The sequence below is a fragment of the Dromiciops gliroides genome, chromosome 1 (genome assembly GCF_019393635.1).
Source record: "Dromiciops gliroides isolate mDroGli1 chromosome 1, mDroGli1.pri, whole genome shotgun sequence".
NCBI lineage: Eukaryota > Metazoa > Chordata > Mammalia > Microbiotheria > Microbiotheriidae > Dromiciops > Dromiciops gliroides.
The window spans coordinates 426,283,488-426,311,314 of record NC_057861.1 but is presented as its reverse complement, the minus strand read 5'-3'; the positions used below and the strand labels follow the sequence as shown (position 1 = coordinate 426,311,314).

At 38.4% G+C, this 27,827-nt stretch overlaps 1 protein-coding gene across 4 annotated transcripts in view; it reads right to left on the bottom strand.

Annotated features, from left to right (window-relative positions):
• The window catches only part of PIK3R1 (phosphoinositide-3-kinase regulatory subunit 1), a 98,357-nt gene that overhangs the window by 12,302 nt on the left and 58,228 nt on the right, over nt 1-27,827 (bottom strand). For 2 of the 4 annotated variants that reach the window (XM_043989786.1, XM_043989720.1), the window contains exons 3-7: nt 21,732-21,824; nt 20,489-20,563; nt 13,955-14,086; nt 12,431-12,632; nt 11,990-12,069 (exon numbers count right to left, since the gene is read on the bottom strand). In XM_043989786.1, the coding sequence (XP_043845721.1) occupies nt 11,990-12,069; nt 12,431-12,632; nt 13,955-14,086; nt 20,489-20,563; nt 21,732-21,824 (582 nt within the window). Of the gene's footprint in view, nt 1-362; nt 570-2,519; nt 3,194-11,989; nt 12,070-12,430; nt 12,633-13,954; nt 14,087-20,488; nt 20,564-21,731; nt 21,825-27,827 lie in introns of those variants that run through there. The other 2 variants (XM_043989859.1, XM_043989932.1) reach the window with 2 other exon arrangements.

Genomic DNA, 27,827 nt, shown 5'->3' with positions numbered 1-27,827 from the left:
AGATCAGAAACAAAAAGGATGCAACATTTTAACCACAGAAACAATGTACGATAACGACATGACCCAAACAGCAAAGGACTGAAAATGACAAAAAGGCAGAACTAGAAAGTCTGAATTCAATTCACCTCAATCCAAGTAATAATAATTTTTAATCATAATATCCTAGCTGCTCACACGAAAACCAACAATTTCTTAAATTTCTATTATGTTCCAACTCATTTTCATCCATGAAAAAAAAAAAAGAAAAAGAAAAAAGAAAGAAAGAAATCAAGACAAGAAAGCTAAAGAGGACATTTGACAGCAGCTGTCAAAAGACTAACATGAACTATCCCTCCACACACAATCATATACTGCAGCATTACCTGGAGGATCCATTTCTATGTAAAACATCAAGTCTGTGCCACAATGTATATCTGTCTTAGAACAGTCTATATCCAAGTCTTCCATATTCCAAACAGTATTGTACATTTGTATAAGAGTTTCCCTGGTTAAGCTCAGTTATAAGAAAAGAGTCAGGCTCTCTTTGTAATGGTGTCTTGGAATTCATTTTAAAACCTATAAGGGGCTGCACTGTAACCTATTACATCATACACCCCAGCCAATCAAGTCAGAATAATGTCACCAGACCCCTCCTGCTTCATCATTTTTGTTCTGTACTAATCTTAACACTATTTCAATCTCCGGGAGACTGTACATTTAACAGGACTGCAATGTATGCAAGCTCATCTACTCAAAAAGGTGTTTAATATGACGGTTCCCTCCTAACACGGAGTTTTCTAATTCATTTTTATGACTCCTTGCAGCATGGTACGTTCCACTGTTGGCAGGTTGACAAAAGCTGATATGCTGCAGCACGTAGCTTTTTTTTTTTCCTTTTTTTCCCCTTTCGCTAGTGCATCTGGCTTTACAGATAGCCAGGTCATTTCTTGGTTTAAAAATCTTACAAAGATGTCAAACCCTAATTCTACACTTAAGGTAGATTTTATATTCCTTAAGTAGCAAAATAACAATAGTAAGACCAAGAACTCTAAGTACTGAAAGATATATAAATTTTATTCTGATTTAATTCACTTGAGTGTTTTAAGCCCAGTGTCATTAAAATATACCACTCTTATCAGAGGTATATTTTTTATAAGATTGCACAGAAAACCTTCCCCCCTCTTTGAAGTATTTTAAAGCTGAATACAATTGTATGGTCTCCCCCCAAAAAAAAAATTGAAACAGGGCATGAAAGTGAATTTTAACAGAGAGGGTAAACGTAATTGTCAATGCTTAATGAGAACTAAAGTAATAAAATGGAACAAAACTGGGTAATTTAATATGCCTCTCCAAACACAGATGTCTTCTCCATCACGATGCAGAGTACAGTATAGCTACAAATTATTCCTTACTCCTACTTCCATCATTACAGTTACTGTGCTACTAATTCTTTCTTGAGTAGAAAATCTCATCATGATTTTTACTCACTGTACTACCCCCCATCCAGCATCTCCTAAAGACCAACATATCATCTCATCAGTAATTAAAGTTAAGACACAGATTTCTTGTACATCTATGATCAATTTTAGCCCCACTGAATTATCTTATAACACAGCTGACCCTATTGTGAGGCCTATGTAAATCCTCACTAGGAATCTGATTTATCACATTCAATGTATTCTAAAGAAAGAAAACATCAATTCTCCCAAGACAAATGGTGCTTATGTGAACAGCTATGCAAGTTAGCAGAGTCCTTGAAAAATGCCTGCATTATTTTTAAAAATTGTATATCATGCATTTTAAGGCAATATGAAGAGTACAGATGGCACTGAAATTTATTCCTAGGATTTTCATCCAATCTGGACACATATTAAATGGACACCACGGACAAAGCCATTGATCTGTGTGCATGTACTTGTACTACATGTGTATGCTTTCCCTGCGGGTCCAGAGATTACACCTCCAGACCATTTGTAGAAGGTAACAAGGTATTTAGAGAGAAGAGAATACCTACAAAAGTGTGAGGAACTGGGAATGCCTATGCTAAATTACAATCTTTTTGTTTAATATAAGGCTTGTAAACTCCCCACCCCCAAAGAAAAATTAAAATTATTTTCAAAGCAATTTTTAACAACTTTTCAGTTAGCCAACTCTGGACAGTTACACTTGTACAATCAGGTTAGCACTTAACCCAAACCAGTTTAGCTTGCTGTGATACCATATGGTAAAGCCAGCACAGAGAGGACAGAGAGACAGGTGATTTTCCACTGCCTCCCTAGGACCTGGCTTGGGAACAACTTCTAACCAAGCACAATGTAATTATCTCCTTCCTTCTCTTCCAATCCAAACACAGTCTCTCCCTCCTGTCCCTTCAAACACACTCACAAAAACTACTCTAACCCATTCTACTACTACTTAAACCTCCCCCCAACTCACAAAATCCATAAGCACCAGCAACATCAGAGAAGGGGACCTCATGCTTTTTAAGAGAGTAAAATCCAAGCAGGGGGAGAAAAAAAAACAAATCAGAAACAACTTACTTTGTAAGTTATGCATTGCAAATGTTTTCCTCTGAAATTCCTGGATCCAACAATATGAAAAATTTACAAAGCTATTTTTCCACCAAGAAAATATAAAAAGCTCCCAAGCCTCCCCCAACCGGATCGTGAATTGGTTCCAATCCTCTCTGAACCAATTGTGGGGAGGGGTAGAAAAGTTTTTCTGAAGAGGAATTCTACAGCTTTCAATTAACGTTCCATAAAATCCACTAGGAAACGGCTGAAACATGTAGTCAGAAAGGCTGAGCCCTCCTCCTTCTGCTCTGCTCTGAACAGATGCAATCTCAGTGCAGTCCAAGGAGATCCACTCCTGTCTGGCTCATCATTAAAAAGCGAACTCAATTTCAGTACTGTACTGTGGAAAAAAAACTCAGTCGCTGGCACGTCTCTCTCAGATAAAGATCTCAGTTTCATGATTAACTTGGGCAGGTTCAAATATTTGCTGAGCTAGGGATTTCAGGTGGGGGGAGGGAAAAGCCAGAGTCAAAGTAAAAGTTGTCATCAGCTAACAAGTGGCCAACGCGGGGCTAACTTTCTCGTTTTAGCCGAGCACATGAGAGAGAAGGCCATTGTAAGCAGACCTAAAATAAGCTCTGTAACTGGCTGCAGGACTAAAGTAACCGGCAGTCAAGCAAGGCACTATGTATGAGCAGCCAAACACAGGAAGTGGTTGAGCTAGTTCAGCAAAAAATAGAATCAAAGCTTTCCTTGTAAAATTCTGAACCTCTCAGAACAACCCAGGCAGGCAGGCGAGCGCGCACACATGCTCACGAGCGCGCTCTCTCTCTCTCTCTCTCTCTCTCTCTCTCTCTCTCACACACACACACACACACACACACACACACACACACACACACACACACACACGAACTGGCTCACAGTCCTCTCGGGCACCTCCTCCCCCGAATCCCCCGCCTCCTCCACCCTTGTGCAGAAGCAGCTACTACAGGTGCAATCTGAAGACCCTTGTGAAAAGCGGGCCCCATCCCGGGCCGAGTCCACTGAATAGCACTGGTAGGGGAGGGATTAAAAATATAGATTCCAAAATATTTGTACTGAGAAGGGCTCCTCAGTAAGGCTATTATTTCTAGGCATGAATAGAGCACTTCAAGACCATGTGGAAACTCCTCTGTAGCCATTCCTAGGGGGTTGATTTCGCCTGACAGTTAAATTGCCACACCATTTTCTAATAATTAAGAGGCGTATCCACATTAAGTTTATCTGATGGCCACACAGGGCAAAGGCCGGGATAGGAAAGGCACTGGGGTCAAATCATCCCAGAGGATGTTTTTATTTCCTGTATGTGAAGAAATTAGCCATGGAGAGTCCAGGCTATGCTATTAATATGGGGCACATTCACCTGACTGACCAAAGGTATCGCAGCTATCAATGTGGATACCTCTATGGATGGTGTGAGCACAGTAAGAAAATCTATACCACCTTCTTTCTTCATAGAAAAGTGTGTGGGGGGGTACAAAACCAAGCTACAAGAGAAATTATCATGAATTATTTTTAGCCACATGCAAAAGAGCTAAAAGCTACATCCATCTCATTCTTTTTTGCTTTCTGTTCTATGTTAATTGTAACAAGTCACCCCCTTTTCACTCCCTTTGAAGCTAAAGGGTCTTCCCAATGCCCATTATACTTTACACACTTAGAAAGCAATCTGATATTCTATTGAGCAATCACAGTGATAACAGCAGAAATAGCCAGGTCTCGACATATATTTATATAAACACCCCAAACCTGCTTTAGGATTTCTCTGATAATGTATGGGATACTCTGATCAAATGGCTAAAATGTTCTGACATTCAAGAATGACTTAGGAAGCATCCCTCTGTGGACTAGCCCATAAAAAATCCAACTTTCCCAATGAAAAGGCATAGATTAATAATAAATTCAATATTTGCCAGCTAGTCACAAAGTTAGCACGTAGCCAGTTCAGGTACTGATGTCTTTCTAAAGTTCATCACCTCAGAAACCTCTTTTCTTAGCGTAATTCCTCACAAGAGTTATCATGCCTAAAGAATTCTCACTTCAATCAAATGGAAAACTTACAAAATTAAATTACTTTCCAAATCAACCAAGATATTTATTATGTTTCAAAACAAAATTATCCATGAGAGGGAATCCCTTCCTAGTTACTGGGAGAAATAAGTCTTATAATATATATTTAGAAATTGTTTGCTCAATCAATTTCTTCACAAATTCTCTGTTATCCATGCAGATGGTATGATATTACTGAAAATCTGGGATAAATCACTTCTCAAGGCTTCCTTCTCTTTGGTGAATACTCAAAAAAAAAAAAAAAAAAAGGACACTAACTTAATAGCTTAAAAAGGGGAGCCCTCTGCTGGCAAAACAGAGAAGACACATAATTATTTCCTGAAAGAAAATTACAAACTTGATCTTCAAGGCCATCCCTGACTGAGTGAACACAAACTCCACAGATTGATTATCTAATAAGAAACAAAATGCTGGCACGAATAAAATATCCTAAGGCTAAAGCATGAATTTTGCTTTATTTTTTTTTTTTTACTAGTATACGGAGTCCAAAAGACATAAAACAACACATCCACAGAACGTGCTCATGTATCAGGTCTTTAAAAAGGTAAAATGCATGTCAAACTTCATCTCTCCCGGATATTTTATAAGGTCTAGTTTAAGAAGCAAACCTCAAACATATCAGCAATTCACTTCCTGGCAAACATACTCAAGACAAAGAATTACCGGCTTCTACAAACCTTAGAACACCATTAAAAATTATTCACAATAAGTAGTGAAATAACTATTGTTTTACATAAATTTTTTTAAAAATTAGAGCCAGACATGGGAAAAGGGCAACCAATTAAGTTAATGATTTTTTAAAAATAAAAAAAAATGTTTCCATATGATGCCAAAATGCTTTCAATCCTTTAAATCTGACCACACATGTTAATAAGCCCTTCAGATACTTGCTGTGAACTGAAAGTTCTTTTAGGATATAGATTCATTGCTTTTTATGACCAGTGCTTAATTAATTGCTTTTTATTTATTTTATTTGGGAGGGGGGAATGGGGCAATGAGGGTTAAGTGACTTGCCCAGAGTTACACAGCTACTAAGTGTCAAGTGTCTGAGACCAGATTTTAACTCAGATCCTCCTGAATCCAGAGCCGGTGCTTTATCCACTGTGCCACCTAGTTGCCCTCAATTCATTGCTAATACTAATTCTAACATTTAAATAGGACTTTCAGGATTTCAAAGAGCATTATAAATATCATCTCCTTTTATCTTTCAAAAAACCATGGGAGGTAAGGAACTATTTTTATCCCCATTTTACAAATAAGGAAACAGAGGTTAAGTGACAAGGTCACACAATTCTTTCGTGTCTAAGGCTGAATTTGAACTCATGTCTCTTACCCACTGCGCTCCCGCTCTGCCAAAATCTATTGCCTCTGTCCCATTCCCCTTTTTGTTCAAGTTAGCCAAAGGGGGAATTCCTGGCCCCTTCTACCTATTTATAACAACAAGAAGTAGAAAGGTCTGAGGAGCAATGCACTGGATGAGGAGGCTGAGACCCATAGAAATGAGTAACTCACTCAAGGTTACTTAGGTAGTAAAGAGCAGGGCCAGAAATTGAGCCAAAGCCAACAAAAACTTCAAGCTCAGGGCTCTTTTCCACACTGCCCCTCCCTCAAACGGAGCCAGAGCATGCCCTTGATTTACAAACTGCAGTTATAAATGCAGGCCGATATCTATTTGCATAAGAGCTAGACTTAAGAACGTTATATCAACTTAAAAGTTCCTCCCTTTCCGCAGAGATTATTGTTCATTGGGTCACAGGAAAAAGAAAAAAAAAATCAGCCTGTCACCGGATAGGAGGATGATGACTCCTCCCTCCCAAGCCACTTTCCTCTAACCTCCTGTCACTTTCAAAGGAAGAGGAAAAGCCTGCACAAGGCAAAGCAAAAGTAAAACTTCTCTGTGATTCTGAGAAAGAGACAAGAAAGGGGAAGGGGGAGGGAGAAAGAAAGGAGAGGGACAAGAAAGAAGAGAGGAGGGGAAGAGAGCTCTGCTAAAATGCAGAGGCACCATTATTCTCCCTCTCCTTGGACAAAGCTCAACTATTTATTCTCTTTTTCCAACAGAATGTATTTTCCTCGCTGTTCTTCCTCCTGAGCATCCAATACATGGTTCTTTTAAGTTCCATTTCTTGCCTTTGAAACCAGTCAGTCCTCCCATGTTTTATCAAACGTTAGGTCCAACAGCGCATTAGAAAACAGAAAAAATTCTTACAAAGCCATTCCTTCTGCTCCAGGGCTTGCTTTTATGAGATTGCTTGAAAATCAAGCCCAGGGCATTTCATGATTTATGCATCAGGTTCAACCTGAATGTATTGTATTATATTGAAGGTTAAAAATTAACCTTGACAGGGGCAGCTAGGTGGCGCAGTGAATAGAGCACTGGCCCTGGAATCAGGAGGACCTGATTTCAAATCCGGCCTCAGACACTTAACACTTACTAGCTGTGTGACCCTGAGCAAGTCACTTAACCCCAATTGCCTCACTTAAAAAAAAAAAAAAGCAAAAAAAAAAAATAACCTTGACAGTTGCAAGGTAGGGGGAGAAAAGAAGGTGGGAGGCAAGGATGATTTTTAAAATTTCCACATCTGACTTAAAGGTACAATTTTATACTTCAATTACTCCATTTTAGCATCTCTGACAACAGCAGGAACGTCTGTCAATATCCTTATGACGAGTCTCATTCTAAGCTACACAGATCTTTGGAGAAATTAAGCTTCAGTGAGCTATGGTTAGAGAGAGGATAAACTACAAAAAAATAACACTTCAAATGAATATACCACCAATCTAGGAGAGTCAGAATAGAGCACCCGGGGCTGTTCAATGAGAGGAGGCAACTTAGCAATTCTTTATCCAGCATAATGCTGCATGCTAGGCAAGGTACAAAAGCAACATAATTGATTCCTGGAGGACCCCTGATCATGGCAAAACAAAATGTGAACCCAGGTCCCCTGAACCCCACATTTGGCACTCTTTCCACCATTTGACACCACCTGATAATGTTTGGGGGGGGGTGTTGGATGAAAGGGGTTGGACGGGGGCAGCTAGGTGGCACAGCGGATAAAACACTGACCCTGGATTCAGAAGTACCTGTGTTCAAATCCGGCCTCAAGACACTTGACACTTACTAGCTGTGTGACCCTGGGCAAGTCACAACCCCCAGTGTCCCGCAAAACAAACAAAATGAAAGGGGTAGGAAGGGGATTTTTATAGCATCTTCTATATGTCGGGCATTGTGCTAAGCACTTTAACAAATATTATCTCATTTGATCCTCCTAACAACCCTGAGATGTAGGAGCTGTTATTATCCCCATTTACAATTGAGGAAACTGAGGTAAAAATTAAATGGCTTGCCTAGAGTTACACAGCTAGGAGATGTCTGAGCCTGGATTTGAAGTTAGGTCTTCTTGACTTCAGGCCTGGTACTCTGCGTGCCTCCTATTTATGACTTAAAGAAAGGAATGAAGAAGGAAGTGGGTAAGGCAAAGTAATTGATTTGGCAGTCAGAGGATGCACATGGTGAAAAAGCAACCTAGTGTAGCAGAAAGAGTTCTGCTTTCTAGTCTTGGACAAGAAGAAGTATAATCAAATCTTATCCCTGACACAGGCTACCTCTGACCGTGGCCAATTCTAATTTTTAATCCATGAGTTTCAATTTCCTCATTTGTAAAATGGGGATGTGAGCAGCTAGGTGGCGCCATACTGCACAGAGTGATGGGCCTGGAGTCTGGAAGACTCATCTTCCTGAGCTCAAATCTGGCCTCAGACACTTACTAGCTGTGTGATCCTGGGCAAGTCATTTAACCCTGTTTGCCATAGTTTCCTCATCTGTAAAACGAGCTGGAGAAGGAAAAGGCAAACCACTCCTGTATCTTTGCCAAGAAAACCCCAAATGGGGTCATGAAGAGTAGGACATGACTGAAATGAATAACAAAAAAAGGGATATACTAACTCTTTAAAGTACCTCACCAGATCGTTGGGAGGAACAAATAATCTAAGACCAGAGATTTAGAGATGGAAAGGGCTTTCTGTGCCATTAGTCCAACCCCTTTGTTTTAAAGTTGAGAAAACTAACACTGAGAAAAGTTAAGCGCCACCTAGCTGCCCCCCTGCAGGATAGATTTGAGTGGGATTCGACAGATCTGCTCAAAACATCCCTGAGTAACATAAGGGTGATAGTAGTAGGGAGAGGAAGAGTGAATCCAATATAGGATGGGGAAGAGTCCCACTGGACAAGGAATCAGGACACATGAGATCTAGTTTCAGCTCTACATGAGTAACTTTGGGTGTGTCACTGTAAAAATGAAGGGACTGATCAGACTGTCTCCAATGTCTCTGTCAACCCTAACATTCTATGGCCACAAGCCATTTCAAAGAAGGAAATAACAAGTTTCTATTTTTTTAACCCTCTAAAGTAAAGAATAATACTGCTAAGAGTTTTACTTTCCTGCCTAAAAGAAATCTTTTACTAATTACCAGAATCAGGATTTGAAGTACACTTTTGCCAGATTAAAGTACAGAAGGGCTGACTGTTCTTTCACACTGAATCTTTAATAGCCCTGAACTTTTAAAGGATTTTGTCCCTTCCCTTAGGAAAATCCTATGGCAAGCTTCAAGGCTCAGCTCAATTCACTCCTCACTTGTCTCCCATATTTCTGAATTCCTATGGATCTTAGCACCTGTTCCATATAGTTCATCTCATAATTATGGGCTATTTTATATCATTTGCTACCCTTCGTAGATTTTCTGGACTAGTCTTTCCTACTAGACTGCAAACTCCTAAACAGGAGGGACAAACCACTTCTTGTGTATCTCAGCTCCACCACCTAGACCAATGCTAGTCAAACAGCAATCTTTTTTGGTCATAGACGCAAAACAGAGGCACATCCATCTCACACATGGGCAGTGTGTAGAGCCAACTAATCTCAGAAATTGTTTGCACACTTGTGCTGCATTATATGTGAGAGCATTCTCCAAAGAGAATATAATAATACTACATAGTTAACTATAATTGAATACACCTCCAAGGTTTCAGAATTGAAGGTCTGGGTTTTTTTCTTCTTACACTCACAGTATGTACACTGCAAGTACAAAAGACCAGCATTTATTTCATATCAATACTCCTGTCACATTTTCAGACTGGCCAAGGGACTTGGGGAAAGTCACAGAATCTAGACTGAGAATTTCTTGGTTGTAGCATTCTGCAAAGGCTGTTCCAATACCTGCCAGCTGAAGTATCAGCCCTCCCATGATATTCTAGCCAACATAAATGGCTTTATTTATTATTCTTCCACACAGAGGACTGAGCTAATCCCACTGTGCTATTTCTTCACCAGATGCTAAGTACAGGTATGAACCTTTTGTCATGAAGCTGCTTTAAATATGTATTATAAATACAAGCACAATTAAATTGCTGTGTTTTTTTTAATTAGGGATTAAAATGATTTAAAGAGACTTAATCCATTTACACAGCATCCTAACTTATCCCACTGCTAGCACCTCTGCCATAAATAGCACATGATAAATCCGTAGATCCAAATATAAATCCACTGCAGCTAATTTTGAATGGGAAAGCACTACTGGGTTTGTGTATAAAGATATCCCTTAGCAACAACATCAATACTGCACAACAGAGTTGTACATCCATGTGAACTACCTGCAGGGGAATGACTTTTTTTTTTAATAATGAAAGTGAAACTACCGTGTTACTGCAGGATAGAACAGACTTAGGAAGTAGAAAGGATCTTAGGGCTATCTAGTGCAACCCCCTTGTCTTATAATCAAAGCAAAGGAGACTGAGAGATGAAAAGACTTGCCGGGGCAACAAGGTGGTGCAGTGGATAGAGTGCTGGACCTAAAGTTGGGAAGAATCATCTTCCTGAGTTCAAATCTGGTCTCAGCCATTTGCTGGCTGTGTGACCCTGGGCAAATCACTTAACCCCATTTGCCTCGGTTTCCTCATCTGTCAAATGAGCTGGAGAAGGAAATGCCAAACCACTCTAGTATCTTTGCCAAGAAAACCCCAAATGGGGTCATAAAGAGTCGGTCACAAATAAACAATATCTTGACTTCGGGTTCAGTTTTTAACACTATACCTCACTACCTCTCAATAGCCAACATTTATACGGTGCTTTAAAATCTGGAAAAACAGTACTTCATTCGATCTTCAGAACCTTGTAAAGATGTCATTATTATTCCCATTTTATAAGGGAGAACACGGAGGCTGAGAGAAGTTAAACGGTAAGTATGGAGCTTGAAACACCTCCTAATGGTGTACTCTGTCTTTCATGATAAGTTCATAATTTTCAACCCTCAACATAAATTACAGTTAGCACAAGCCAACTTCCTAGTTCTCCCTAAATTACACATTGGTTAACTTAACCCTTCCTTACCAGATCCATTATAAGTATCAAGATTCTCTCATTTAGCCCTTAGCATGTTTTGGTACCCAGCAGTTTAGTACTGGTATAATACTCTTTTTTTTTTTTTTTCCCTCTGGGGCAATGGGGGTTAAGTGACTTGCCCAGGGTCACACAGCTAGTAAGTGTCAAGTGTCTGAGGCCGGATTTGAACTCAGGTACTCCTGAATCCAGGGCCGGTGCTTTATCCACTACGCCACCTAGCTGCCCCCAATACTCATTTTTTTTTTTAAAGTTAAATATCTGTGTTTGAATATACATACAGGATCTTGAAATCTAAGCTTATGGGGTTTCTTCTTCTTTCCCCCAAAGCATGTACATCCTAACTCTGAAAGATCAGTATTTACTTCTTATCAATACTTCTGTCACACTTCCAGATTGATCAAGGGAGTTGTGAGAAAGAAGCTGTCTCACAGGAGGATCTATGATTTCAAATGAAAGCTATGAAAGATCAAGTCTGTTTCCTGCTCTGTTTAATAGCTGATAGAACACTGACCAGCCTGCTTTCAAAGAAGTATGGCTTGCTACACCACCTTGCTTCAGTGAAGACTATGGTTTTTGCCTGCTTGCATTATAGAAAATAGTTTTTTGAGGTTTTGTTTTGGTTTTTTTTGGACAGACATCTCTCTCATCACACATTGCCAAATACTTCAGATTATATGGTAATTATAAATTCCCTACTTTATAAGTATTAGAAAGAAAACTAAAAGTGTCGACTACCAAAAAGAAACCCTGTTAAAGTGTCCTTTGGGAGAAAGAAAGGAAACAAAGGCCACCAGATTCCTCAGTTAAATCCTGAAGTGTTGAAACCAGTGACTCTCAGCTCAATTTTTATCACTAAATTAATATGCTTTTTAAAAAATGGAAACAAATTCTCCAAGACACTTATAATTGTCAAGGGAAAGAAAGGGGACAGAGTGAGAAAAGTTTCCTTAAATTATAAGAAAATAAAAACTAAAAAGGGGTGCTGACCTGGTGCAGGCTGTCGCTCATTCCATTCACTTGAGATCAAAAGTTCTATCGTTTTTATGAGGTGTTCGGCATTATCAGAGCTGCAAAAAACAGTTTCTTATTAGAAATTTTAAAAATTTTTAAGTTTTATTTTTATTCTATGGAATAAAACAAGCATTTCCATAACAGTGCAATAAAAAGGACAACTGCACATCAAAATGCCAATTATGCACAACTTGCTATTCCTTTCAAATATACAACAAAATTATCACGTAGATTTTTTCTTCCCACCCCTCCCATACTTTAAAAAGACAGAAAATATACAGCTTTCTCTATAAACAGGAGACGCAAACATGCAGACCCATTTATAGGCTGAACCCTTTAAAACATGTTTAGTCCCCCAAATTAAAGGTGTAGGACCACTTTATCAAATGCATAACCATTATTTCCCTCCACACTTACCCCGTGATTGGAAATCTGAAAAGCATAGGGCTGAAAATTTCAGAGAGTGACCTCGCATTCAAAAGGTTTTTGCTGGAGGCCTGGCAGAGTTTGAAGAAATGTTTTAGCAAATACTGAAGCGTGAGCCCGTGCTGATGAGGTATGTGAGGAGTCCTCATAAGCTTTTTTAGAATCCGGACATTCTCTTCTGTGTTCTGCAGCTCTACAAGGAGAAACAGAAACTACTTCAGAGATCGGCAAAGACACTGCTAGCAAGAGTTTCCACCATTTCCTTCAACTCCACAAGAACTACTAACTGGAGCAAAGTTAACGCCAGGTTGTCATGAGGAGCAGGGCATTTGTTCTTCTCAATAGAGAGAGTGTTTTTGTGAGAAAGTAAGATCTTCTTAAGCCAAATGGAAATCTAAGAGACACTTGGCACAAGCCATAACTGCGTGTTCACTGGTGGGTGATTGGCTAATTTGGAGATGTATCAGATAAGCGACACAGGTTCTAACTTTTAAAGTTACTAACCACGATATCCTGTCCCAAAGAGCACGTGATGAGAGCATTAGCTCCTAGCTGACATCCATCTTTTATGAACACATACTGTAATGATCATTCAAAAAGAAAAAAAAACCTGAAATGGGCATACTCATTCATCTGGTCTCCTGTCCCAATTCCTTGAAACTACCACTGAATCTCTGAACACTGTGTCCTCTGCTGATAGTGAACTTTGCCAATACTGATAAAAGGTTAACAATTAGCCATTTCGACATGTGGACACATCTTTCTGGGTAAACTTCTATTTGATGCCTCTGTGACTAGGGTACAATAGGCAATACAGTTCCATGGGAAGAGATGAGCCATTAAATATTATTATATCCGGATTCAGAAAGAAGGGCTTATTAAGCATCTACTATATGTAAGGCACCTGTAGAACCTACACTGTACTAGGGGGATACAACAAAAAGGAGATGGCTCCGTGGATACAGTATTGGGCCTAGAGTCAGGAAGACATGAGTTCAAATCTGACCTCAGACACTCACTAGCTGTGTGTTCTGTTTCCATTAATGCACCAAAGAAGGAAATAGCAAACCACTCCAGTATCTTTTCCAAGAACATCCCAGGGGTCACAAAGAATCTAACACAACTGAACAACAAAGAGGTACAAGAGATTCACAGGTAAAGACAGGGTATGTACATCATTATCAAGTGACTTTTTTTGAAGGGCTGGGGGGGGGGGTGTGGAGGATTAGTAGGTAGAGAACAAATGGGGAATAATAAGGAAATGCTTCCTGAAGGAGGGAGAGAGCACTTGATCCTTGAGGGGAGCTAGAGGCTCCAAGAGTCAGAGGTAAATAGGGGAGAGTCTTCCAGGCAAAGGAGACAGCTTGTTCAAAGATGGAGATGGAAGACATAACTTCATTGCTCTAGAGCCCAACAGAGTATGGAAAGGTAAGCTGGCTCTATAAACAATATTTAATTGAGTTCGAGATATTAAACATATATTTAACTGAGTTGTCTAAAAAGGGAAAAACAAACCTTGTACTACAGAAATCATTTCACTGTAAACTGTTCCTGGAATAACAGGATTTGGCAGGTCTAAGAGATATCTCTTGAAAGCGTCTGATAGGACCTGTATATCAATCCCATCAAAATCCACTGAAGCAGCATCTGGGAAACAAGAAGAAATACATTTTAGGTATCAAGAATTTTAACTTATCTGTAGTTTTTTTTAAATATCTGCAAACCAAAATGTAGTGGAAATAAGTACAGTAAAAAGAAGGAAAATGGCAAGAGGCTTGGTATCTCAAAAGGGTTTTTATTTATCACATGTGCATTACCCCAAAGTGTCAAATTGCTGTGATGGTCACAAATACACTGATTTAACTCTACAAACCAACGCAAATTTATCTTTAATCTTTTTTGGGAAAATTACCTATTAATCTGTTAGAGAATTTCAGTAGTTTTCAGTCATCAGGATGTCAATGAAAAAAGTTCATAAGATACTTTTCCTGAGATTCAACCAAGGTTTATGAAACATCTGGAAGGTAACAATAATATGGCTATTTGCATAGCCACCCAAAACAACTTCCAGAACCCCTCTTCCAGAAACCATTCGACTGAGAAAAGGACTATGCAACACTCTGGCAAATTATTCCAGACAGGCACTTATTAGGTATCAACCTCAAATCCATGCAAAACACCAGAGGCAAATAAAAGCTTGCCCTTGTGAAGTGTTTCTATCATTATAGAAACCCAGAACATACATAAAATCATACAATCATAAATCGACAGTACTTAGTAAGCAGCTACTATGTGTCAGAGACTGGGAATCAAGAAAAAAATTATACTCTCCTCGATCTTTTGAGGGGAGACTACATGTACATATTTAATAAGTACATGCCAAATAAATGTAAACTAAGTTGGGGACAGAAGGGTAGGAACTAAGCTGGGGGCGGGGAGGCAGAATCTCTAAAGGAAGATGTGGCATCTGAGTTGAACTTTGAAGGAAATAAAAGGGAAGTAATATATAAGAAAGTTGGAAAGTTAAGTTGTAGCCTAAAAACAAAGTTTTTATTTGATCCTAGAAATAATAGACTAGAATTTATTGAATAGGGGAGTGACACCGTCATACCTGTGCTTCAAGAAGATACCTTTGGCATCAGGGAGGAGAATAATTGGAAAAGGGAGAGATTTGAAGCAGGTAAACCAGTTAGAAGGCTGTGGTGATAGTTTAATGGCAAATTCCTCATAAAAAACAAAGGCAAGGAATTCAGGGACTAAGGCCTGAGTCGGATGAGCAAAGTTTCTTGGAGGAAGGGCAGTTTGAGCTGCACCTTGAAAAACTTATGCAAGGAGAGATAGTGAGAAAGGATATCTCAGGCAGGAAGAATGTGAGTAAAGGTAGAAACTGTAATATACTTGGTGTCTGAGGTGGGTATGAGGAAGGGGATGGCACCATGATAGTAAATAAATAGTCTTGCTTGGCTGGTGATAAAAGTTTGTCAACAAAATAATGGGAGCTTAAAGAGTGAGGGTAAGTTGAGGTTAGGAATTCGAGAGGGGCTTAATAACTAAGGACTTCAGACTTTTTTCCTGTAGGCTATGGGGAGTCTCAGTAGGTTTCTAAGAAATGGACCAACATGAACAAAGTAGCCTTTTAGGAAAGTTAATCTGACACTGGTGTGTAGAATCAGTGTATAAGATGATAGCAACAAAGATGGGGGCATGATGAGGGGCTAGACTAGGGTGATGGCAAGAGGAAGGGGCAAAGCTAAGATATTACAAAGGCACTGGTGACTACATGGATATGGGGTTTCTGAGAAAAAAAATCAAAGATAATGCTGATATCTGGAGCCTGAATGGTTGGAATAATAGGCAATAAATACCCAAGAAATTCAGAATCACTCCAAGATTGCAGAGAAAATAAAAATGGTGCCTTGGACATCCCCTACCATAAGCCCGGCTCACATAACCTAGCAAAACACTTCTTACAAGGCTATGACGCTTGTAGTACAAAAATATCATAAGAAGACAGACACAACCAAAAAGCACCAAGAGAGATTCAACTGGTATGAAGCAATGGGAGGCAAGAAAAAAACAGCACAGTTTGTGAGGTAGTGCCTTAAACCACTTCAGGCCCTACCAAGAACAACTAACCACAGATTACATTTGTACTCTGTGTGGAAAGGCTGTGGGTCACACATTTGACTTGGCTAGCCCTAAAGAAACACAGAAAGGAACATCAGCAGCATCTCTTCAAATAGAAAAAAAAATGTATGAAATGGGGGCGAGAGGATAGGAAGATGAGAAAAATCCTACTGACTCTTCTGAAACTCTCCAATATAGCCCACCCTAAAATTTTGGAGAGGAAACAGTATACTGGGACCCTCAGAAGCCACTGCCTACCCTATCCCCAAGCAAGCAGGCACAAAGCTTGCTGCTCTAGATGTTTACAGTTTTGACTTTAGAATATCAAATGTCAAACCTGAGACTGGAGACCAAGATGCCAGGCAAACTACTCTTCAGTAACAATAAGGCATACTCTGTCCGACAATTACTTCAGACATAAACCCAAAAAATCTTAAATAATTTACAGGCCTGAAAACACATTTCTTCTGTTCTCTAAATTCTTCACCAGTCTTATTAAAGTTCACTAATTATGTCTTTCAACCATTATATTACTTGATCTCTAGATTTTTTTAAGATGCAAATTATGTTCAATTAAATAGATGCACACATCACAGCACAAAACCTTAGAGGAGCATTTGGCAATTCATATAGCTACGTGAAAAGCCATGTTCTCCCCAAATTTTGATTAAATAGCTTTTCCCTAAATCTCCTTCAGGATCATACCTCTTCATGACAGAGAATATGTGCTGAAAACTTGGCTCAGGTGGCCGAATCACAAGTTTGGACAGAGGCAGCCTTCTCTTCTCTCTGGCAACAATGAATGTACTGCTGTGGGACTGAAGAAGCCAACAAAGAGGCCCCAGAATATGAGGGAGAGAAAGAATCTTTAAGAGGTCACTACATCGTTCCCCTCATTTCACAGTAGGGGAGCAGAGATCCAAATGGGGTTCCTTCTACCAGTGTTTCTCAGGGCCCTCAAGGAGGTCACCAATTTCATCTCACAATATTCTGGAGGCACAAAACTCTGGTTCTTGTGCCAATAACATGGCACAAAGATATTTACTGCTAAACTGCTTCACTTCTACTTTAAGATCTAACCACCATTTCACAGTGGTTCACTCATCCTGAGTCCTTCAAGTCTTTGTATTTCCTCTGACCTTTACGTTATTTAACAAATTTTCCATCTAGAACATGAAACTCTACTTCGATTGCCTAGCCTAAGAAAAACATTTTTTTCTCTGACCCTTTCCCAAGTTTTTCTGATGGACAAGAAACAAGACTGCCAGTCTTTAAGCCACAGTCTGACTTCCGATTACTACATAAACACAACAGCATCATTTCCCCCTGCCTACTCAAGATGGTTCTTCACTGGGTCATGGAATCACAAATAATCCATAGGAGAAGGGCAAAAAAAAAGTTTACTCATTTTACACATGAAGAAGATAAGGCTGAGAAGTGATTTAATTGCAGTTGAAAGTGAGTTGATTTGTCCAAGGCATAATCAAGCTTTGGTTTCACTTTCTCTGATTCTACCTTTTGTCCTAGGCATTTTTCTCTGTAGTACAGGATGCTTCCTCATTCCAGGGCTTTTCTTTTCCTCTGCTATTCTCTGGGAGTTTGGGGAAGAACCAGTGGGCTTGAAAAGGACCCCTCAACAGTTATTACCCATGTGACATGAGGTAAGTCATAATTTCCTTGTACCTCAGTTTCCTCATCTGTAAAACAGGAAGGAAGAGAGAGGACCCTGGTGTAGACTAAGCCTCTGCTGTTGCTTTTAGTCCTAAATCTACAACCTGACAATCCTATGATCCCTGATGACTGCTCCCTTGTTGTATGAACAGCATGACCAGTATAACAAATAAATATGAAATAAAATTTGATAAATAGCATAAGATGTTATTTTGGGAAAAACTAGATTTCTGTAAGAGCATTTAAAAAAGAAAAGCCTGCTTTAAAAATTTCACATTCTATCTTACACCATTTAAGCAAATGAAGGGGGAAAAAAGAATATAGACAAATAATTCACACAATTCCCATTTTTTCCACATTTCTTTTTAAACAGGAAAACAAAACAAGGTATCCCTGCATTCCTTGTGCTTTGTACATGGTAGGTTCCTGGTTTAAAGAGTTGCTGCATGAAGAGTCCCTATTGTCTCAATCATATTTAATCACATTTAAGATAAACACAAGTGGGGGCAGCTAGGTGGTACAGTGGATAAAGCACCAGCCCTGGATTCAGGAGGACCCGAGTTCAAATCCAGCCTCAGACACTTGACACTTACTAGCTGTGTGATGCTGGACAAGTCACTTAACCCTCTGTGCCCTGCCCCACCCCCCAAAAAAAGATAAACAAAAGTGATACTTTAAATCAATCAGAAAACTTCTTTAGTATTCAAGACATTTTATGTCAACCAATAGCACATAGTTCCAACAGTGGGCATCTTCATTTGAAATATTTAATTTTAGCTTGAAAATGTATTTTGGAAATAGAAATTCTTTTTTTTTTAAATCAGAAAATACTTCTCTACTCTTGACTGTTTTAGACAAGTGCTTGGCACATACATATGTTTGTTGAATAATGTAAAAAAAACATGAAGGAAAACACACACACACACACACACACACTGTGCCATCTAGCTGCCCCCTCACCACCTTCTTTATATACAAGTCAATCCTCTGCTCAGAAAACTTCAATGATTCCCTATTGTTTCCAACATAAAATTCAAACTTCTCTGGCTAGTATTCAGGTCCTGCATTATCTGATGAGCTTTACCTCATACCACATAGGCTCCATGACCTCTACCCAAACTGTACGACACCTTGTACTTCCCACCCCCACCCAAGCCCCATGCTTTGCTCATGTTGCTTCTCTATGTTCAGGATATCTTCTTTCCTGCTTTATATTTACTTATCTCTTAAAATTCAATTCAAACCCCATCTCCTTCATGAAGACTTCATGGAGACAACAATAGTCTCGGACCACACACAGTACTTTGTTTCACTACTCTCCATGTCATAATGTGTATTAGTTTTCTGAGTTTGCATCTTATCTCCATCTCAGTCTTTCCCCAAGGATGAGCTTTGTGAGTGCAACAATCATGGCTTATCTAAATTCCCCCCAAAGTCTAGGATAGATGACTATAACTAGTAAGCATTTAGTAAATGTCTGATCAATGAATGAATGAATGAATGACTTTTGAGTTGATATGGAAAAAGGTCCAAGAATTATTGTTATTAGCTAATACTTCTGCCTATAGAAAAAAAGTGAAAACAAACCCCTGGATTCAGGAGGACCTGAGTTCAAATCTGACCTCAAACACTTGAGATTTACTAGCTGTGTGACCCAGGGCAAGTCACAAGTTACTTAACCCTCATTGCCCTGAAAAAAGGGTCTTCATTTCTCAAATATACAGAGAACTGAGTCAAAATTATAAGAATACAAGTCATTTTCTAATTGATAAATGGTCAAAGGATATGAGCAGGAAGTTTTCAGATGAAGAAATCAAAGCCATCAAAGTCACATGAAAAAATGCTCTAAATCACTGTTGATTACAAAAATGCAAATGAAAACAACTGAGGTATCACCTCACCCTTATCAGATTGGCCAATGTGACAGAAAAGGAAAATGATAAAAGTTAAAGAAGATGTGGTAAAATTGGGATATGAATGCACTGTTGGTGGAGTTGTGAATTGATCTAACCATTTTGCAGAGTAATTTGGAACTATGCCCAAAGAACAAATTGTGCAAGCCCTTTGAATCAGCAATACTAGGTCTGTATCCCAAAGAGATAAAAAAGGGGGGAAAAGGACCTGTTTATACAAAAATATTTATAGCAGCTCTCTTTGTGGTAGCTAAGAATTGGAAATTGACAAGATATCCAATAAATGGGGAAGGGCTGAACAGGTTGTGGTATATGATTGTAATAGAATACTGTTGTGCTGCAAGAAAGGATGAGCAGGATGATTTCAAAAAATCCTGGAAAGACCTCTAAGAACTGATGCAGAGAAAAGTGAGCAGAACCAAGAGAACACTGTACACAGTAACAGCAATACTGTACAGTGAACAACTGTGAATGACAGCTATTCTCAGCAATGCAATGATTCAAGATAATCCTAAAGGACTCACGGTGAAAATGTTATCTGCCTCCAGAGAAAGAAATGATGGAGTCTGAATGCAGAACAAAGCAAACTAATGTTCTCTTTCTTTCATGTTCGTTTTCTTTCACGAAATGACTAATGTTTTATATGATTGCACATGTATAATCTACATCAAATTTGCTTGCCATCTTAGAGAGGGAAAGGAGGGAGAGAAAAAATGTGGGACTCAATTTTTTTTTTAAAAATGAAAGTTTAAAATTGTTTTTACATGTAATTGGGGAAAAACTAAATTGGGAGGAAGGTCTACTGTTGTATATATAATCCTAGACCTGAGATACTTACCACAATCAAGAAGCTGCCGAAGTTCAGCTAAGCTGCTTGAGCTCTGGCTTCTGTACAAAGTTGGACATTCAAGGCCTAAAACACAAAAACCAGTCTGTGTTAGTAAATAGTATTCCTAGAAAATCTATGAACCACAGGCTGCTCCAAACTCTTAATCATGAAGTCTCACTCCAGCCCTGGAAATCACACATTGAAAATATTGTCTGCCCTTCTGGATTCTCTTCTGGCTTGCTCTCTGATAGGATGGCACCCAAGGGTGCCCAAGCCAGCTACAGCTCATCCCTCCCCAGCCTGCATTCTAGATTTCCTCTACAAGGCTCCTCCATCCTAGCCCTCACCTTTTAAGTTTTTTTATGTGTTATCTCCCCCATTAGAATATAAGCTCCCTGAGAGCTGAGACGTTTTATTTTTTATATATATATATATACATATACACACACACACATATATATATATAACAGTGTCTGGTACATAATAAATACTTACTGACTGAGAAAAGCACTCCCATTCCCCATTAATATCTATTTTTAAATTCTAGAAAAGATACTTTTATTCTATGTCTTAAAATGTTTTAAAGGTCAAAACCCACAGCCTTTTGAAAGGCTGTGATTTTTGAACAACTGTGTATTCACGAGTTATTTTATTGCCATATATGTATGTATATATATATATATATATATATATAGACAGAACTTAGTTAGTAATTGTCTCCAATACTTCGAAAGATCAATGACCTACATGATGTTGGAGTTCCCTCTACTGACTTAGACCTCAATCTACCCATGATTACTTAGAAGGGAGTCATGTACAATTCCACAAATTGTAGTGGCCAAAAAAAGTGATCATGAGGTTAGCCAACTCTCTGGTGATAAGTTTATCCATGTTTAGCTAGGCTGGGCTTCTGACAAGAGATGCCAAAAGACCGATACATGAAGTTTGTTCAGTGTGTTAAGGCCCACCAGAGCTTGGATCCCACTGGCACAGTCTTTGAAAACCCAGGGTTTTGTCTTTGTGTCTCTATGGCTAAGCTCAGTGGCGGGCACTAGCGGGTATTTAAATATATGCTTATTGATTAACTGATGAGGAACTAGAGGACAAACTTCATCTGATTTCAAATGTCAGGTAAAACTACTTTCTAATACTTAAGTTTCTAGTACTTTCTTTAAGCCTAAGAAATGTACAGAGTAAGATCAATGACCCAAGGGCCTATCAGACCGACTCAACACTCAGTCCTAGCACATACCTTTCTTTTCGATAGCTTCCACTAATTTAATAAGGATTGGAGGAGCAATCACAGGAGAGGAAAACTGCTCTGTAAGTTCAAGAAGTGTAAAACCTAGAAGAAAAATAAATGGGTACAGGAGTCAATAATGTTGACAGAATTATAAATAGATTATATTATAAATAGATTTTAGTGTTGCTCCTCTCTGTCCTTTCAATCTTTCTGAAAGCCAAAAGATTCATTTACTTATCACTACAAAGTTCCTCACCACTTTGGTCTACTAAAAAAACAAACAAAAAAAGCCAACAACCCAAAAGTCACAAGACAAAAAAGCACATTTTTAAAACAAGCACTAAATTAATTTTATCTACTCTCAGCCTGAATAAATGCATACTGTCAGTTCTGTATTCAGACGAAAGGTCCACGCCATTACTGTTGAATATTCTGTCTGCATGTATCCATTTTTGTTAGAAGAGAAATATTGAGCAGTTTCTGAAATGCTAATCTTTATGTAACAGTTCTTCTGGGGTCCACTTATATACTTTGAAATAAACTACAATGCTACAAAAACACGTTAGACGATGTTATTCACACAAATATTTCTTTCTTTGACACTGCATAGGACATGTGGTATTCTGTGGCCAAAAAGCGGGGAAAAATGAAAATCTTTGGCAGTGAAAGTTATTTTTCTCATAGTATGCCAGAGGAGGGAGCTAAATACTCTCTCCACAAAGTTGTCAAACCATAGACAGAAGGAGGAACAGACTCAATATGAAAACCTCTACATGTGTGGCCAATATTATGCTAAAATTCACCCCTATTTCCATTTAGACTTTGAGATTTTTTTTTTTTGGTGACTCACTATATGTTTTTATTTGGAAATAGATAACTTTATAGGATCTAATTTTTTTTTCCTTTTTGTGTTAAATGCTCCCCGGTTTTTAGTCAAGTATTCTTTATGAGAAGTGATATGATAAAAATGACCCGCACACATTTCTTCAATAAAAGCTTGAGTTTCAAATACAGATAGCCTAAGAATTATATTTTTATATACATCAATCACCATGGTATTCCACCATGCAAAACTAACTCATTAAATTTTTTCTTTTTAGAATTATTTTTTAAAATGCATTAGGTCTTTTATAAAATCTATACAGCTGAAGACTTAAAACATTTTCAGGCAAGATTATACCACGTGTTGGCTGGTGACTCTAGTTCTATTAAACAAATGCCTCCCCCCCCCCAAAAAAAAACCCTCCAGGAGTTGTTCATATGGAGTTAGAACCTAGGAAATGCCAAAGGGCATTTTCTAGGTGGAGGTGTGGCTACAATCCACAGGGCCCCCAACCATTTTATTTCTGTACTCAAAGTTTGCAAGCTCTTTTTCCCTGTGTCTTCATCCTGATGGAAAATGTCTCAGCTGTAGGGAATAAAGGATTCATGCTACAGAAATAAGCTTTATAGACAATTTTGCTGGGACTTATCTAATCCGTAACTGAAACCCATTTTCTTTTCCTTCTAAAACCTATAACCACACAATTTAAAATGTAGCTGGTGGTTCAGTGGACTGAGCACAGGACCTGGAGTCTGGAAGTCCTCAATTCAAAAATGAGCTCCGACATTTATTAGCTTTGTGACTCTGGGCAAGTTTCTTTGTCTGCCTTAGTTTCCCCCATGGTAAAATGAAAGATAATACCACCTACCTCCCAAGGTTGTTGATAAGATCAAATATTTGTAAAGCACTTAGAACAGTGTACATAGTAGGCACTAAATAAATGTTGTTTCCTCTCTATATTTAGAAATCAGAGACATTTAGGAAATCTTGGCAATTTAATAATTTTGGCATTAAGAAAAGCTGGTGGTAAAAAAAATGACTGATTTCACACAATTTTGATTTTTAAATATAAACAGATCCTCTGTGGATAATCACTACAACAATAAGATTGTGAGGGAGGAGAAAGGAGGATGTTTAAGTTGCCACATTTACAAAAAAACCAAAACCAAAACCAAAACAACTTATCTACTCATTAGCTTTGAAAACAGAATTATAAATATATTATATTATAAATAGATTTTAGTGTTGCTTCTCTCTGTCCTTTCAATATTTCTGAAAGCCAAAAGATTCATTTACGTATCACTACAAAGTTCCTCACCACTTTGGTCTACTAAAAAAACAAACAAAAAAGCCAACAACCCCAAAAAACACCCCACCCAACCCTATCGTATGGTGACATAAAGACACTTGCCACAGTATGAGTAGATTCAGAGCTGGCTTTGAAGGCAAGGACACCTGGGTTCAAGTTGGGCTTCTGACACATACTGACTATAGGTGCAAGTCAATGCCCTAGACAACTCTTTAAAATCCTAAATTGCAGAGAAGGTATCTATCTGCCTACATTGAGTATAGGGAGTTTACTTACCAGGAAGTTTTACATATCAATGAAACCATATGTCTAATTCCTATCCCTATTCTATCTCTCAAGATACTGGAACATTCATTCCTTAAAATCCACACATTTGCCCCTGAAGAAAATTTGGAAGTTTAAAAGAATGCAGCAAAATTTGGTCTATAAATTTACTGTGCATACTACAACTCAACTGTTCAAATGCCTGAATTATCAAGGCTGCCTGATGAGAATATGCAATGGGAGTTTTAAAAGGTACCATTTGAAATAGAAGTAAGGTGACACAAGATTTCAAGGACTGCCTATTCACCATTACAGCTTATGTTATTAAATCTATTTTTTCTTGAGAAGTCTTGTGATTGTATAAAGTATCTACCGTAGTTCAGAAGTCCTTCAAGAAACACAATAAAAAAACCATGTCTTTAATTCTATCCAAAAAAGGCAAACAACTATTCAGTGCCCTTCCTTTTAAGAAATGCAGACAAGAAACAATAATCACTAGGAAAATTACATTTGACAAGTGACCTTTTAAACAGTAAGTCTCTGATAAAGCACCACAATCATAAAATCTTATGACATTAAATTGCAACCAAGTCCATTTTTATTCAGTGAAATCTCTAGAAAAAGAAAGAGCAATGAACAGAGTCCCGTCTTCCCAAACTTTACAAGAGTTAACTTTCCTAAGCATTTGAAATCATCCTCAAACTCTGGCCAAGTACCTGACTGAGGACTATTCTGGAATTCTGAAGCATTGCTGGAGGCAAAGGCAAAGGACTGAATTGTGGAGAATCAAGCCCACTCCTTTGAGAATCTGTGCAAATTTGTGAATTCCTTTCACTACACCTCAGTCACAGTTTTGTTTCACTGAATCATTTTATAAGAAAAGTCATCAGCATGCTTGAAGAAAAGGAACAGCAGAAGAATTAGAAGATCTAAATCTCATTCTCTCTCCACTGTATTAAAAGGCAGGAGATAAAGAGTCTACCACATTCTCTCTTCATCATTTGCAACGACAGAGATGACCTCAGTCTCCCAGGTTGAAGGAAGATTTTAGATGACACGTCAAATGGCACATTTTCCATGAGTTCTACTTTCTTTCTCCTTTATCCCAACGACAACCAATCACATAAAAGAGAGGCTAGGCTTCCCTACAGTCTTGGGGCTCTTCTCAAGCTGGTAACACTGACAGGCCTGAACAGTACTTGGGCAGCAGCAACAACGTGTGGGAGATGGGAGAATACCTTATACTAAATGTTGCCAACATAGCTACAAAATGCAAGATGAAACCAGCACACAGCTGTACCTTTTGGAGGAGTTCTCAGTAAAAAGAGATATTTTGGAGTGCCTGGCAGAGGCAAGTGGAAAATTCAAGCTGGAATACCGACTAGCTCCAGAAATGTTTGAGCCAAATCTTTCATTATGGATGGAAGGAGTATGAAAGTGGGCAGAAACTACCACGAGCTTCTTAAACTGTAAAAGGATATAACATGAAAAGAGGTTCACATATGAAATAGGAACAAATATCTGTCAGATGTTACTTTACATAATAACTGTAGCTAAGTCCAAATTCTATCACCATCAAACCCGACTGGATATTTTACTACACCCAGCCTTAGAATGCTTTTGAGGAATATAAGACTCTATGGCCCAATGAGCCTAAGAAATCGAAATTAATGTTATAATAGAAACTTTGTGACACAATAATACATGTTGTAGACTTTTGGTGTATCTAACAATAACACCTTATACCATCAAATGTCACTCGACACAAACGGGACTCCTACCCTCATGGGCTGGGAGAGGCTCCTCAAATATTTTGGGCATAGTGAATAAAGTAACAAGGCAAGAATTGAATTTTTAAATTTCAGGGAGGCATTTTTTAACTTAATCTGAATACTGGTTTTATACCTAATTATCTGGAAAATTTCAAGGAAGAAGTCTTTTCATTAAGGCAGAAAGCTATAGTCTATATATTTGAGGAGCTTGAAACTGGACCAGCTCAAGTTCAGAGTATTGGCAACTTTTTGTAGATTCATCCTAAATAAAGACATGATTTCAGTGCAGAAGTCATAACTAAAATAAGCATCAGGTTATTTTCCTCCATATACTGGTTTTTATTTTAAAAAATTTGTAACTTTGGGTGGTTTTAAATTTCATATTTTAAAAGGGAATAGACATTACTTTGCAGGGTAAATATATATATATATATATATATATATATTTGAACTGATATGAAGCAAAAAGAGATGCACAGCATAAAGGACTCCTTTCTTCCCCTCCTCAAAGTGAGAAAGAGGTCCAGTCAAAATTGTGTGTCACAGAGAATCTATGCATTTAATTAGCAGCATGGGAATTTTGACCTGTTGAGATGAAACATTTAGAAAACTAGAACCTTTCATATCTTTTTGGATAGTCAAATATTCTGACACCCTTCATTGAACTGTCCGTCTGACACTAGCCCCTTAGCCATATAGCTTTAAAAAAAATCCAATATCCATTTCAAATTTAACTTTATACACAGGAGTCAGACTGCTATAGGAAATAAGGACTGAAATAACAGGTAGGATTCCTTTTATAAAATGAGACCTTCCAACTTTGCTTCTGATGCCACTAACCAAGACAGTGAAATAGTTAAAATACAGCTGAATTAATACCACATTAATCTCAGGCAGGCTAACTAATTATGATCACATCACCTAAAGTAGAATCTGCCTTTAGCATTGCAATGCACTATGAATAGCAAAGACCCTGTGATGGATGTTTAATGAGATACACACACATAATATCATATCACACACATATGAGTATATGCATTTTTAGGGGAGAAATGCATATTCTACAGAATTTCAGAGCCTGGAATGTTACAAGTAGAACTAAGTTTTTCTGCTTGCTGAGCTAGAAACGACTTAGCACAACAAAGCTTAAACCTGTGGGTGTCAAAAGGAAATGGCTTTTCCTTCCAAGGCTTCCTAATTTAAATCTATAAACACAAGGAAGCTGGTCGAAACTGACAGAGATTTGGGAGCCACTTCTAGTAGGGAAGCTGAGAGCACACTGGCCAATTTTCACAGGTTGTCGTAGTAATATTTTCGGGTAAAAACTCATTGTTGCTAAATCTGACGACCAAAAAGTCCTCCCAACTGGTCCTGTTAAAGTTCGGGCACTTCCCGTAAAGTATTCAATTTCTTCTTTTGCCGACCCATTTTACAATATTGCTAAGTAATATATTTTAGACATATTTTTTTAATCTAAGAAAGGAGTTAACATAAATGGTTACATTTATAAATCAGAGATGAATCTCTATTTCTTACAATACCTGAACCTGAAGCTTCTGGGTTTCCTTCAAGGGTAGTCTTGTAAAGAAATACACTCCTCCCCAGTTATACTGCATTTTAACAGAGAAAAAAGTTGCCACATATTTCAGAAATGCTAATGGCATGACTGGTTTGAAAGACACCCATGAGAATTGCTGCTGACTAGGGGAGGGGTAGCGGTGGAGAGAAAAGGAAGCTATTAACAGAAACTGGGGATGAAAGAAAAAAAAAATCGATTCAGGCTAGAAAGGATTAGACTGAAAGACTGAGTAATAAGTAAAAAGGCCCAACAATAAGACATCATGATGATGATGATGATGATAATGCAGAGGAAAGGGGCAAATTAGTATAAAAAAGGCACAGAACGCACCGAGAAGTGGCTGTATATGAAGAGAGCC